The sequence below is a fragment of the Mustelus asterias genome, chromosome 8 (genome assembly GCF_964213995.1).
Source record: "Mustelus asterias chromosome 8, sMusAst1.hap1.1, whole genome shotgun sequence".
Lineage (NCBI taxonomy): Eukaryota > Metazoa > Chordata > Chondrichthyes > Carcharhiniformes > Triakidae > Mustelus > Mustelus asterias.
In genome coordinates, this window is record NC_135808.1 from 5,118,451 (window position 1) to 5,133,682 (window position 15,232).

The 15,232-nt window shown below is 45.8% G+C and overlaps 2 protein-coding genes across 3 annotated transcripts in view; one reads left to right on the top strand and one right to left on the bottom strand.

The window, feature by feature from the left end:
* LOC144497633 (uncharacterized) overlaps positions 1–15,232 on the bottom strand; it is a 130,032-nt gene that overhangs the window by 17,796 nt on the left and 97,004 nt on the right.
* The window catches only part of LOC144496800 (zinc-binding protein A33-like), a 29,845-nt gene that overhangs the window by 2,470 nt on the left and 12,143 nt on the right, over positions 1–15,232 (top strand). Inside the window, exons 3-5 of one of the 2 annotated variants that reach the window (XM_078217352.1) lie at positions 1,373–1,606; positions 3,272–3,294; positions 4,426–4,541. In XM_078217352.1, coding sequence (XP_078073478.1) covers positions 1,373–1,606; positions 3,272–3,294; positions 4,426–4,541 — 373 coding nt within the window. The remainder of the gene's footprint in view (positions 1–1,372; positions 1,607–3,271; positions 3,295–4,425; positions 4,542–15,232) is intronic. The other variant, XM_078217351.1, reaches the window with a different exon arrangement.

Genomic DNA, 15,232 nt, shown 5'->3' on the forward strand with positions numbered 1-15,232 from the left:
GTGGTAGGTAAATTGATGGAGAAGATCCTGAGAGGCAGGATTTATGAACATTTGGAAAGGAATAGTATGATCAGAAGTAGCCAGCATGGCTTTGTCCGAGGCAGATCATGCCTTATGAGTCTGATTGAGTTTTTTGAAGATGTGACTGGACACTTAGATGGGGGAAGAGCAGTAGATGTGGTTTATATGGATTTCAGTAAGGCATTTGATAAGGTGCCCCATGCAAGGCTTATGGAGAAAGTGATGGGGCATGGGATACAAGAGGACGTTGCTTTGTGGATTCAGAACTGGCTTGCTCACAGAAGGCAAAGAGTGGTTGTAGATGGATCTTTTTCAGAGTGGAGGTCGGTCACCAGTGGGGTGCCCCAGGGATCTGTCCTGGGACCCTTGCTCTTTGTGATTTTTATAAATGACCTGGATGAGGAAGTGGAAGGATGGGTTGGCAAGTTTGCTGATGACACAAAGGTTGGAGGTGTTGTGGATAGTGTAGAGGGATGGCAGCAGTTGCAACGAGACATAGATAAGATGCAGGACTGGGCGGAGAAGTGGCAGATGGACTTCAACCCAGATAAGTGTGTGGTAGTTCATTTTGGCAGTCGAATAGGATGGAAGAATATAATATTAAGGATAAGACGCTTGGCAGTATGGAAGAGCAGAGGGATCTTGGGGTCCGGGTTCATAGGACGCTCAAAGCGGCGTCGCAGGTGGAGGCTGTGGTTAAGAAGGCGTATGGAATACTGGCCTTCATCAATAGAGGAATTGAGTTTGGAAATCGGGAGATATTGCTGCAGCTGTATAGGACCCTGGTCAGACCCCACCTGGAGTACTGTGCCCAGTTCTGGTCGCCTCATTACAGAAAGGATGTGGAAGCCATAGAACGGGTGCAGAGGAGATTTACGAGGATGTTGCTTAGATTAAGTGGTATGCCTTATGAGGATAGGTTGAGAGAGCTAGGTCTATTCTCTTTGGAGAGGCGAAGGATGAGAGGTGACCTGATAAAGGTGTATAAGATGTTGAGAGGTATTGATAGAGTGGATTCTCAGAGGCTTTTACCCAGGGCTGAAATGGTTGTCACGAGAGGCCACAGGTTTAGGGTGCTGGGGAGTAGGTATAGAGGAGATATTTGGGGTAAGTTTTTCACTCAGAGGGTGGTGGGTGTGTGGAATCGGCTGCCGGTAGTGGTGGTGGAAGCGGATTCGATTGAGTCTTTTAAGAGACTTTTGGATAGGTTCATGGAGGTTAGTAAGATAGAGGGTTATAGATGAGCCAAGAAGGTAAGGAAATTGTTCGGCGCAACTTGTGGGCCGAAGGGCCCATTTGTGCTGTAGCTTTTCTACGTTCTATGTTCTATGTTTCACGTTTCATTCGGTAGGAACAGTCGAGCAGTCTGCAGACCCACATCACATCCGAGTTCGCTAAAATGCACCAGATTCTCACTGAGAAAGAGCAGCGTTTACTCAGAGATCTCAGGGAAGAAGAGGAGAGGATTCTAAAACCAATGGAGAGAAACCTTCGAGAGATTCAGGAGAATTTAAATTCTATTGAGGAGAAACTCTCAAAGATACAGAAACAGATGGAGCAAAAAGACGAGCTGATATTTCTGCAGGTGAGGGAATATATTGCGGCTCAGTTCAGGGAAACTTCACACAGTCACTAAATAACTGATGATAACTGTGAAATTAATATAGAATTTACTGAAAAATACTAAAAGAATTGAACAGAATTTTGTGTCCCTTCCTGAACCATTTTCCTGTCGTCTCGGAATTAACGGCTCCCACACTGTCTGCAGATTCCCGGGAATACCTGGAACCTCCTGAGAATGAGTTTTCTTGATCTTCACACTTGCTTTGTGATTATTTCCGTGTTTAATTTCCTCCTGGAACTGCCATTGTAATCCAGTTCCAGTTCCATGTTGTGAGTGTGTGGGTGTGTCTGGTACGGTGTGTGAGAGTCACTGGGGCTGATTCTCCCAAAACAATTCGAAGTGCCGAATTTGCATAAAAACTGGAGTAACTCCCGCTGGGTTTTTTGTAGTGGGATTTTCAAAATGAATCGCCCAAACTCTGAGTATTGTCGAGTGCTTCAGTGCGATTCACGCTGAAAATCAGGGAGCGGGCCCCATTCCCGTTGGAGAGGCCGGCAGCATAGCGCTGAGTGGGAAACTGCACATGCACCGATCTGTCAGAGCGGAGATCGCTGGCCAGCCCCACGACCCCGCATCCCTTCCCCTTCGACCCCCCCTAATCCCGATTGCTGGCGTCCCGGACCTCTCCGGGCATGCACCGATGTCTCCCCCCCAACCCCCACCCCACCAACTGCCCCATAAGCCCCGATCTCCCTGAACCCCAATCCCGCCAGCCTTCCCCCCCCTCCCCCCGCTGCAACCTGGATGGCCGGTCCTGATCACCCTCTTCCCTTCCTCTGCCACCGATCCCTATGCAGAGTGGCAGTGGGACCCATCCACCTCCCCACCCACTCCCACCGATCGCCCTCACAACAGGCCCCACCCTCATTGCCCTGCCCCCTCTGACCCACCCCATTGGCACTGCTCGATGCCCAGTGGGCATTGCCACTTTTCCCCTTGGGCATTGCCAGGGGGCCAGGCTGGCACTGCCAAGCTGGCACTGCCCAAGGTGCACACCCCTTACCCCCGACCCCCTGTGGGGGCCGCCATGGCCTCTGTTCCTTCTGGTGGGGTCGGGCCGCCTGCTCCCTGTTAGTGGGAGCTGTTGTAAAACCTGCTGGAGTGACCCACTCCTGGCAGGGGGAGACACAATAGCGGGTCCGGAGACTCTAACCCCGGACCCACTAATTAGATGTAAGTAGGAACTTAAATATGGAAATCAGCTCGGCGGAGCTGATGACGCCACAAATCTTCGTCTGGGAGACGCGTGGAGGCCGTGGCGCCGAGCGGGGAGCCCGCTAAACAACCACCACTGATGTCCCCCAGCCTGTTGCATTGCTGGAGCATCGCAGTGGGCTGGAGAATAACCCCCACTGCCTGTCGGCAGGACTGATATCCAGTTCCAGTTCCATGTTGTGTGTGTGTGGGTGTGTCTGGTACGGTGTGTGAGAGTCACTGTGTCTGTGAGCGGGACTGATGTTCAATTCTAGTTTATTTGACTCTCCACAATCTTCCTTCCAAAATGCATCACTTTACATTTCCGTGTGAAATCTCATCTGCTCTGAGTCTGCTCATTTCACCAGCCTGTCTAACTGCTCCTGAAATCTGTTACTGTCACCCTCACTGTTCCTGATTCATTTCTTTCAGGAGGAAGCTTGTCGGAAGAGAAGGTAGGACATGTTCTTTACTGAAAGTCTTCAGGATGGTAAAATAAACTCCCTGAATTGTTATTCTGTATTTATTTATTGGTTGTTGTCACAACTTCAAATGGTTGGTCATTAGTTACCAAGACATCATCACTGCAGGAAATGATAAGCTCCGCGTATACACACTGACGAGAGCTTTATGATAACTCACTTTATTACAGTGATTTTACAGAACTGTTTGACAATATTGTAATAAATAACCGGGAAGTGTAAATAATACAATCTGGTTCCCAGGCCGGAAGTGATCACTTGCCCGATGTTGGCTGTTAGTGTCTGTGACCTTCCCACTGACCCTGAGAGAGCCACACGGTCCATGTTTCCAAGGAGTGGGTCACCCATGTCCCTGCATGGAGCCTGACCAACCCGAGAAAGTCTCACATTAAAGGGGGGAACGGATTCTAATTTTATACTAAATACAAACTGGCTCTGTGTCGTTAACAACCACAACACTTGTATTTATATCGTGCCTTTCTTGGAAATTAATATCCTAAGGAGTTTCACAGGAGCGTTATAAAAGTAAATTGACACAGAGCCAAATAAGAAAATATTAATCTGGATGACGGAGATGGATTTCAGAGAGTGTCTTAAAGGAAGAAAGAGAATTAGAAAGATAGAGAGGATCAGTGAGGGAATTCCAGAGCTCAGGACCTCGGCAGCTGAAGGTCCAGCTCTCAATGGGTGAGTGACTAAAATCAGAGTTGTTCAAGGTGCCGGAAGTCGAGGAGAACAGGATTCTGGGAGGGTTGTGGGCCCAGGGATTGCAGAATTGGATATTCAGCTTTGGGATGTTTCCAGCCTTTGTCTTTGTTCTACAAACTTTTTTTACAATACAGCAAGTGGACAGGCTGAATGTTTATCATTTCCTGCAGTCTGTGATGGCTGTTATCAGGTTTTGAACCTTTTTCAAGACATGGCTGTTTCCATTCTCTGCCCTTGAATTTAAAAGTTATTCCTTTCTCAGTTAGAGAAACTAGATTAACATTTCACTTTGTACATTTTCTCTATCATCAAAAATGCTGAAAACTTGACCATTTAAATAAGTTCTAAAATCTTCTAACAAAGACAAATTCAGAGCATTATTTTTACCATTTACAGGATTAGTGATGACGATCAGAGACTCTCAGTGTCTGCTGCCATCCTGTCTATCGGGAAATACAAAGACCTTTTACAGTACAGAGCATGGAGAGAAATGATAAACTTCATTAACCCTGGTAAATCTCTCATATTAATTTGATTGATTATCAATTCAGTTGTAAATATATTGAATGGGCTCCAAAGTTCCAGATTAAATACTCACATTTCCGGTTATTAATACCTGGAGTCTCCCCATTCTCATATTTCTCTTTCTGTGTGTCACTGTGTGTCAAAGCAGTGAAGGGATCTGTATAACCAGAGGAATAGAGCACCAATCTCAGGATGTGAATAGAATTGCTCCAGGAGACTGGACTGCTCCCGTCTGTCATTCTGGGAAACATTTTTTTATCATCATTTCTCAGGAAGACACACAGACATTAGAGAGCAAGTGATAAATGACCGATAATCTGTTTGGTGGAATTGGACACATTAATCAAGAGGAGGGACTGCAGAAACTGCGAGTCTGCACTGGATAAGAGAGGGAGTGTGGCGATCTTATTGAAATGTTCATGGTTTGGAATAAAAGGGAGATTATAAACATCCACGTGTTTGACACGGTCACAGAGTCTAGATCAAAGTGGGTATAGCTTTTAAATCTAGAATAGGGAGGGTGACAGGGCAGTTTGGATTGAGTGAGGTTGAGGTTTTGAGTGACTCCATTGAGGTAGTGAACCAGTGAACCCACCGCTCACTCTATGAATTTGATCAGAGGCTCAATCCATTCTGAGGGCTGATCTTCAGAACAATATCACTGTCCAGTTTCCCACTGGTTTGCAGAGTGGGAAAAGGTTCTGTTGTTCCTGAGGAGGGAACAGGGAACAAGAAATCCTCATGAATACACAGCGGGGGTGAGAGAGAGAAAGGAGCAGCGAGCAGCAGTGAGAAAAATAACTCACCTCCTGGTCACAGAGAAATCATCAAAAGCTCCCTTCATTCCTGCAGTGTGAGCCTAAACACTTCAGAACCAGTGGAATCATTTTGAGGAACAGTCAGTGTTTGAATGTAGAAAATGAGAAAACCAATTTCCAAACAACAAGATCACAGGAACAGCATTGTGATCATGATGAAGTTTTCTGTTTTTATGATGTCATTTCCGGTATAAATATTAGGCAGGAAACAGAGCAAATAAACTCCTTACTTCATTTCCAATGGGGTTTCCAGTGGTCCCTTTAAGACCAGGGATTAAACCATTGTATAGATTGTTCTTCTGGGTGGGGCATCACCATCCAATGGAAGATCAAGATTGTATTGAGTCTCCAGTTATATCAAATGTCTCCAGTTTGTACAGACAATGTGACTTCTCCTTATGTTTAGTGTGGGGACACTGGGTACCTATTTTGCTGCTGCTACATTATTGTGGGGGTTTGCTCTCTGCAATTCTTTACATTCTGATCAGTCATCTAACCTGCCATTCATCTTTGCTCAGTTATAAGCTTTTTCCATGAATTTGAGCCTTTCCTTAACTTCTTTAGTGAACCACAGATGGTGGATCCTCCCATTGGGGATTTTCTTTCCAGTAGGAATATATTTATTCTGAATATTCTGAAATATCGTCTTAAATATCTGCCATTGCTTCTCTATGGATATATCCCCAAGCCTGGGGACCCAGTTCACTTCAACTAGCTTAGCTTTAATGACCAGATAGTTGCTCCTATTAGAAACATAGAAAAACTACAGCACAAACAGGCCCTTCGGCCCACAAGTTGTGCCGAACACGTCCCTAGCTTCTAGACTTAGCTATAACCCTCCATCCTATTAAGCTCCATGTACTCATCCAGGAGTCTCTTAAATGACCCTATTGAGTTCGCCTCCACCACCACTGACGGCAGCCGATTCCACTCGCCCACCACCCTCTGTGTGAAAAACCTACCCCTAACATCTCCCCTGTAACTACCCCCCAGCACCTTAAACCTGTGTCCTCTCGTAGCAGACATTTCCACCCTGGGAAAAAGCCTCTGAGAGTCGACCCGATCTATGCCTCTCAACATATTATACACCTCTATTAGGTCTCCTCTCATCCTTCGCCTCTCCAAGTAGAAAAGTCCGAGCTCCCTCAGCCTATCCTCATAAGGCAGGCAACATCCTTGTAAATCTCCTCTGCACCCTTTCAATCTTTTCCACATCCTTCCTATAGTGAGGCGACCAGAACTGAGCACAGTACTCCAAGTGGGGTCTGACGAGGGTCTTATATATCTGCATCATTATCCCCGGACTCCTAAACTCAATCCCTCGATTGATAAAGGCCAGCACACCATACGCCTTCTTAACCACCTCCTCCACCTGCGGGGCCGATTTTAGAGTCCTATGGACCTGGACCCCAAGATCCTTCTGATCGTCGACAATACTAAGAGTCTTTCCCTTTATATTGTATTCCTTCATCCCATTTGACCTACCAAAATGGACCATGACGCATTTATCTGGGTTGGAGTCCATCTGCCACTTCTCCGCCCAGTCTTGCATCCTATCTATGTCCCTCTGTAACTTCTGACATCCCTCCAGACTATCCACAACCCCACCAACCTTCGTGTCGTCGGCAACTTACCAACCCATCCCTCCACTCCTCATCCTGGTCATTTATGAAAATGACAAACAGCAAGGGTCCCAGAACAGATCCCTGGGGCACACCACTGGTGACCGACCTCCATTTAGAAAAAGACCCATCTAGACCCACTCTCTGCCTCCTTTGGGCAAGCCAGTTCTGGATCCACAGGGCAGCAGCCCCTTGGATTCCATGCCCTCTCACTATTTCTGGAAGCCTTGCATGGGGGACCTTATCGAACACCTTGCTAAAATCCATACAAACCACATCTAGTCACATTTTCGAAGAACTCCACCAGGCTCGTAAGGCACGATCTGCCCTTGACAAAGCCATGCTGAGTATTCTTCAGCATACTAAACCTCTCAAATCATCATATATCCTGTCCATCAGGATCTTCTCCATCAGTATTCCAACCACTGAGGTTAGACTCACCGTTCGGTAATTACCTGGGCTATCCCTATTCCCCTTCTTGAAAATAGGAACCACATCCGCAATCCTCCAATCCTCCGGCACTTCTCCCGTCTCCATCGACGATGCAAAGATCATCGCCAGAGGCTCTGTAATCTCTTCCCTTGCCTCCCACAGTAACCTGGGGTACATCCCATCCGGACCCGGCGACTTATCTGTCTTGATGCCATTCAAAAAATCCAGCACAACCTCTTTCTTAAAGTCCACATACTCAATCCTTTCAGTCCACCGCACGCCCGCAGTACATCCACCCAGGTCCTTCACCTCTGTGAAAACCGAGGCAAAATACTCATTGAGCACCTCTGCCATTTCAACTGGTTCTGTACAGACTTTCCCGCCTTCACCTTTTATAGGCCCTATTCCATCACGTCTCATCCTTTTACTCTTCACATATTTATAGAACGCCTTAGGATTCTCCTTAATCCTACCTGCCAGGGCCTTCTCGTGACCCCTTCTGGCTCTCCTAATTTCCTTCTTTAGTCCCTTCCTACAAGCCATATACTCTTCTAAATCCCTATCATCGCCAAGCTCTCTGAGCCTTTTGAACACTTTCCTTTTCAAATTCAATCATATTGTAGTTGCTGCTACCTAGTGCTGCCTTCACTCTGAATTCACTCATTACTCCTGTCACAGTGCCCAAAGCCAAGTCTAATATAACCTACTCTCTGGTTAGTTCCAGAACGTTCTGCTGTGAGAAACTTTCTCGAACGAATTCTGTGAACTCCCCATCCTGGAAACTACAGCCTGATTTCTCTGGTTTATATTTAGATTAAAATCGCCCATGATTATTACTGTCTTTTCATCTGTGACCCACATTGTGGCTACTATTGCGAGGACTGTCGACCACTCCCACTGTTGACTTCTTTCCCCTCCTATTCCTCATCTCCAAACCAATTTTATATTCGGATCTCCTGAACTAAGGTCATCTCCAGCTATTGCACCAATGAGGTCCTTGATAAACAGTGCGACCCCTCCACCTTTACCGAGCTTTCTATCCTTCCTGAATGTCATTAAATGTTACCCTTTCGTCCTGCAGCAATGTCTCTGTAAAGTTATCAGATTATATTCATTTACTTCAATGTGTGTTATCAATGTGTTTACTTTGTTATGAATGTTGTGTACATTCACATACACAGCTTTTAGTTTCAACTTTTTATTATCTTTGTACCATCTATTCTTGACTATTGCTGTATTCCCAGGTTTTATCTCTTTGTCCATTCCTGTTATTCTATGATCCTCATTTCCCATATTATTATGATGGTGTCTTGCCTTGAATCTACCCCTGGATTTACCACATGTACGCAATTTGGATCCTTCACCCTCCGAGTTTCGTTTAAAGCCCTCTTTACTTCCCGAGTTATGCAATTTGTTGGAACACTCATTCTAGCAGTTCAGGTGTAGACCATCCCAACAATCAGGCAGTGTGCGGGGCGGCAAGGTAGCACTGGTTAGCACTGCTGCTTCACAGCGCCAGGGACCTGGGTTTGATTCCCGGATTGGGTCACTGTCTGTGTGGAGTTTGCACGTTCTCCCTGTGTTAGCGTGGGTTTCCTCCGGGTGCTCCGGTTTCCTCCCACTTTCTGAAAGATGGCTGGTTCGGTGCATTGACCTGAACAGGTGCCAGACTGTGGCGACATGGGGAATCTCACAGTAACTTCATTGCAGTGTCAATGTAAGCGTTACTTGTGACTAATAAATAAACTTTAACTTGACTACCGTCCAGTGGCTCTGACATCCATCATTACGAAATGCTTTGAAAGGTTAGTCAGGGCACAAATCAATTCCGGCCTCCCAGATTGCCTGGATCAATGATAGTTCACTTATCACTGCAACAGGTCCACAGCAGACGCCATCTCCCTGGCCCTGCACTCAAACCTGGATCACCCAGATAACAAAGACACCGATGTCAGACTCCTATTCATTGACTACAGCTCAGCCTTCAACACCATTATTCCGACAAAACTCATCTCCAAACTCCGTGACCTATGGCTTGGCTCCTCCCTCTGCGACTGGATCCTAGACTTCCTTTCGTACAGGCCACAATCAGTAAGGATAGGGGACGACATCTCCTCAATGATCATCCTCAACTCCAGTGCTCCACAAGGCTGTGTTCACAGCCCCCTACGATACTCCCTATAAACCTATGACCACGTGGCCAAATTCCCCTCCAGCTCTATTTTCAAGTTTGCTGATGACACGACCATAGTGGGTCAGATCTCAAACAACGATGAGACGGGCTACAGGAAAGAGATAGAGAATCTGGTAAAATGGTGTGACGACAATAATCTCCCTCAATGTCAGTAAAACGCACGAGAGTCATCGACTTCAGGAAACGTAATAGAGGACATGCCCCTGTCTACAACAACAGTGAGGAAGTGGGAATGGTCCAGAGCTTCAGGTTTCAAGGTATTCAGATCACCAACAACCTGTCCTGGTCCCTCCATGCCAATGCTATAGTTAGGAAAGTCCACCAACGTCTCTACTTTCTCAGGAGGCTTCGGAAATTCGGCATGACTGCCATAACTCGCACGACCTTTTTCAGATGCACCATAGAAAGCATTCTTTCTGGTTGTATCACAGCTTGGTATGGCTCCTGCTCTACCAAGACTGCAAGAAACTACAAAGGGTTGTGAATGTAGCCTAATCCATCACCCAAACCAGATCCCCATCCATTGACTCCGTCGACACTTCCCGCTGCCTCAGTAAAAGCAGTAAGAGTTTTAACAACACCAGGTTAAAGTCCAACAGGTTTATTTGGTAGCAAATACCATTAGCTTTCGGAACGCTGCTCCTTCGTCAGATGGAGTGGAAATGTCGAAGGAGCAGCACTCCGAAAGCAAAAGGCACTTGCTACCAAATAAACCTGTTGGCTTTTCACCTGGTGTTGTTAAAACTCTTACTGTGTTCACCCCAGTCCAACGCCGGCATCTCCACATCAGTAAAAGCAGCCAGCGTAATCAAGGACCCCGTGCACCACAGACATACTCTCTTCCACCTTCTTCCGTCGGAAAGAAGATACAAAAGTCTGAGAACACGTACCAACCAACTCAAGAACAGCTTCTTCCTTGCTGCCATCAGACTTTTGATTGCTGCTTTCATATATTAAGCTGAGCTTTCTCTTCACCCTATCTGTAACTGCAACACTATATTCTGCATCCTATCCTTTCCTTCTCTCATATGTACTCTATGAACAATACGTTTCATCTGTGCAGCCTGCAAGAAACAATATTTTTCACAGTATAAATGTGACAATAATAAATCGAATCAAAACAACCCCACTATCCCCAATACTGGTGCCCATGCCCATGATCCAGACACCAGCCGTTGAGCATTCATCTTTGTCAGCTCATTTTCCCTCTGCCAGTTTACATGTAGCTCAGGTAATGATCCAGAGATTATTACCTTTGAGGTTCTGCTTCTTAATTGGTACCGAGCCTCTCATGGTGACGATGCCCTTTACAGATATCCCAAATATCCCTGCTTGCGTGACCACTTCCCTCCAACCTCAGTGTCCCCACCCAGCCCACAATATCACCCTGATTGAACATTAGTGGAGTGGACCAGGACAATGTTCTTTGCTTGTCCTGTCTATGTCTTTGGTGCCTACACAGACCATGCCAACTGGATCCTCCCACTTACAATGAAAATTCCTCTCCAGCTCTGAGCACATGCTCACTTTTGCTGCAGAGAACAGTATCTGTGTCCCACACTATATTGTCCCCTACTGCCACCACATTCCTGTTTGTTATCCCCCACTTGATAGGCTTCCTGTATCATGGTGCCATGGTTAGACTGCTCATTCACTTTGCAGCCTTTGCTTTCATCCACACAGATTGTAAGCACCTCAAACCTTTTCAACAACTGCAAAGTCTGAAGCTCCTCCATTACTCTCTGCTCAGTCCCTTTACCTGTCTCACTCTCGGTCACATCCTCCTGTCACTCACTGCTGACCAAAACAGATAATCCTATTCTAAGAGGTGTGACCATATTCCGGAACAAATTGTCCAGGTATTTCTCCCATTCCCTTACATTGTGCAGTGTCTGCAGTTCAGCCTCTAACTCACTAATTCTGATCTGGAAGTCCTCCAGCTGCTTACACTTTCTGCAGATGTGTTTGTCATGGAACACCTGGACGTCCAAAATCACACATTCCTCAGCTGCAACATAACACCAGTCTTGCATTGTTCCTCATGTTATCCAGTTAAATTTAATTAAATTACTCACTTAATTAACTTAGAATAATTCCAATGATAACCACATTTCTTTCCCCTGTGCATTTCATTCCCGCATGAACCTAATTCGCTGCTCACTCAGTCTCCATCCCAGTCCAGTGCAGTCACCTGTCTCATGCACATATTACTGGCCATGCATTTTCAAAGGTGAGTCTTACTTGTAGACCCTATGATGAGTCGCTTGCTAGTTTTACTTCCTGCTGCACTGATTAACACTCATGAACCAACTGCTTTCAGGTGATTGACAGATAACTGCCACTCCAGATAGTTCTCTCATTAACATAGAAACTCGAAGCAGGAGAAGGCCATTTGGCCCTTTGAACGTGCTCAGCTTTTTATTTTGATGTGGAGATGCCGGCGTTGGACTGGGGTGAGCACAGTAAGAAGTCTCACAACACCAGGTTAAAGTCCAACAGGTTTATTTGGCAGCACAAGCTTTTGGTGCCCCAAGCTTTGACAATGTCTGGTCATCAAATTCAATATCCTGATCCTCCTTCTCCCCAAGTCTCTTGATCCATCAGCCCAAAGAGCTATATCTAATTTCTTCTTGAAATCACACAACATTTTGACCTCAACTACATTCAGTGGTAGTGAATCCCACAGATTCACCACCCTTTGGGTCAATAAATTTCTCCTCACCTCAGTTCTAAAACGTTTACCCCTTGTCTTCAAATTATGACCCCTCATTCTGGACTCCTACACGATTGGGAACATTCTTTATGAATCTACCCTGTCTGACCCTGTTAGAATTTTATAAGTTTCTATGAGATCCCCTCTCACCCTTCCAAACGCCAGTGAATATAATCCTAAACGACTTAGTCTCTCCTCATATGGCAGACCTTCCATCGCAGGAATCAGCCTGGTAAACCTTCGCTGGACTCCCTCTATAGCAAGGACATCCTTCCTCAGATAAGAACACCAAAACTGCACACAATACTCCAGGTGTGGCCTCACCAATACCCTATACAATTGCAGCAAAACATCCCTATTCTGAGACTCAAATCCTCTCTCTATGAAGGCCAACATATCAAAGAACAAAGAAAATTACCCCACAGGAACAGGCCCATCGGCCCTCAAGACTGCGCCGACCATGCTGCCCGACTGAACTAAAACCCCCTACCCTTCCTGGGACCATATCTCTGCATTCCCACACTATTCATGTATTTGTCCAAATGCCCCTTAAAAGCCACTGTCACATCTGCTTCCACTACCTCCCCGGCAGAGAGTTCCAGGCACCCACGACCCTCTGTGTAAAAAATGTGCCTCGTACATCTCCAATAAACTTTGCCCCTTGCTTCTTAAACCTGTGCCCCCTAGTAATTGACTCTTCCACCCGGGGAAAAAGCTTCTGGTGATCCACTCTGTCCATCCCCCTCATAATCTATCAGGTCGCCCCTCAACCTCCGTCACTCCAGGGAGAACAAACCAAGTTCCTCGAACCTCTCCTCATAGCTAATGCCCTCCATACCAGGCAACATCCTGGTACATCTTTTCTGTACCCTCTCCAAAGCCTCTACATCTTTCTGGTAGTGTGGCGACCAGAATTGAACACTATATTCCAAGTGTAGCCTAACTAAGGCTCAATAAAACTGCAACGTGACTTGCCAATTTTTAAACTCAATGCCCCGGCCGATGAAGGCAAGCATGCACCTGTACACCCAGATCCCTCTGCCTATCAATACTCTTAAGGGTTCTGCCATTTACTGCATATTTCCTATTTGTATTAGACCTTCCAAAATGCATTACCTCACTTTTGTCCGGATTAAACTCCATCTGCCATCTCTCCGCCCAAGTCTCCAACTGATCTATATAAAAACATAAAAACTAGGAGCAGGAGTAGGCCATCTGTCCCCTCGAGCCTGCTCCACCATTCAATAAGATCACGGCTGATCTTTTTGTGGGCTCAGCTCCATTTACCCACCCGCTCACCATAACCCTTAATCCTTTACTGTTCAAAAATGTATCTATCCTTGCCTTAAAAACATTCAATGAGGTAGCCTCAACTGCTTCACTGGGCAGGGAATTCCACAGATTCACAACCCTTTGAGTGAAGAAGTTCCTCCTCAACTCAGTCCTAAATCTCTTCCCCTTATTTTGAGACTATGTCCCCCAGTACTAGTTTCACCTGCCAGTGGAAACAACTTCCCTGCTTCTATCTTATCTATTCCCTTTATAATCTTATATGTTTCCATAAGATCTCCCCTCATTCTTCTGAATCCCAATGATTATAGCCCCAGTCTACTCAGTCTCTCCTCATAAGCCAACCCTCTCAACTCAAGAATTAACCTAGTGAATCTCCTCTGCACCCCCTCTAGTGCCAGTATATCCTTTCTCAAGTAAGGAGACCAAAACTGTACACAGTACTCCAGGTGTGGCTTCACCAGCACCTTATACAGCTGCAACATAACCTCGCTGTTTTTAAACTGCATCCCTCGAGCAATGAAGGACAAAATTCCATTTGCCTTCTTAATTACCTGCTGCACATACAAACCAACTCCTTGAGATTCCTGCACAAGGACACCCAGGTCCCTTTGCACAGCAGCATGCTGCAATTTTTTACCATTTAAATAATAGTCCATTTTACTGTTATTCCTACCAAAATGGATGACTTCACATTTACCAACATTGTACTCCATCTGCCAGACCCTCGCCCACTCACTTAGACTATCTATATCCTTTTGCAGACTTTCAACGTCCTCTGCACACTTTGCTCTGCCACCCATCTTAGTGTTATCTGCGAATTTTGACACACGACACTTGGTCCCCAACTCCTAATCATCTATGTAAATCATAAACAATTGCGGTCCCAACACTGATCCCTGAGGCACACCATTAGTCACTGATCGCCAACCAGAAAAACACCCATTTACCCCCACTCTTTGCTTTCTGTTAGCTAACCAATCCTCTGTCCATGCTAATACATTACCCGTAACACCGTGCATCTTTATCTTATGTAACAGTCTTTGGCGCGGCACTTTGCCAACTGCCTTCTGGAAATCCAGAGACACCACATCCACAGATTCCCCATTGTCCACTGGACATGTAATGTTCTCAAAGAATTCCACCAAATTAGTCAAACATGACCTTCCCTTCATGAACACATGCTGCGTCTTAGCAATGGGACAATTTATATCCAGATGTCTCGCTATTTCTTCCTTGATGATAGATTCAAACATTTTCCCTATTACAGAAGTGAAGCTAACCGGCCTATAGTCGTCTGCCTTTTGTCTACCTCCTTTTTTAAACAATGGTGTCACATTTGCTGTTTTCCAATCTGCGGAACCACCCCAGAGTCCAGCGAATTTTGGTAACTTACCACTCGTGTATTTGCTATTTCTCCCGCCATCTCTTTTATTACCCTGGGATGGATTCCATCAGGACCAGGAGACTTGTCTACCTTTAGCCCCATTAACTTGCCCAACACTACCTCTTTTGTGATAATGATAGTTTCTAGGTTCTCACCTGCCATAGCCTTCCTGTCATCAATTTTTGGCATGTTATTTGTGTCTTCCACTGTGAAGACCAACAC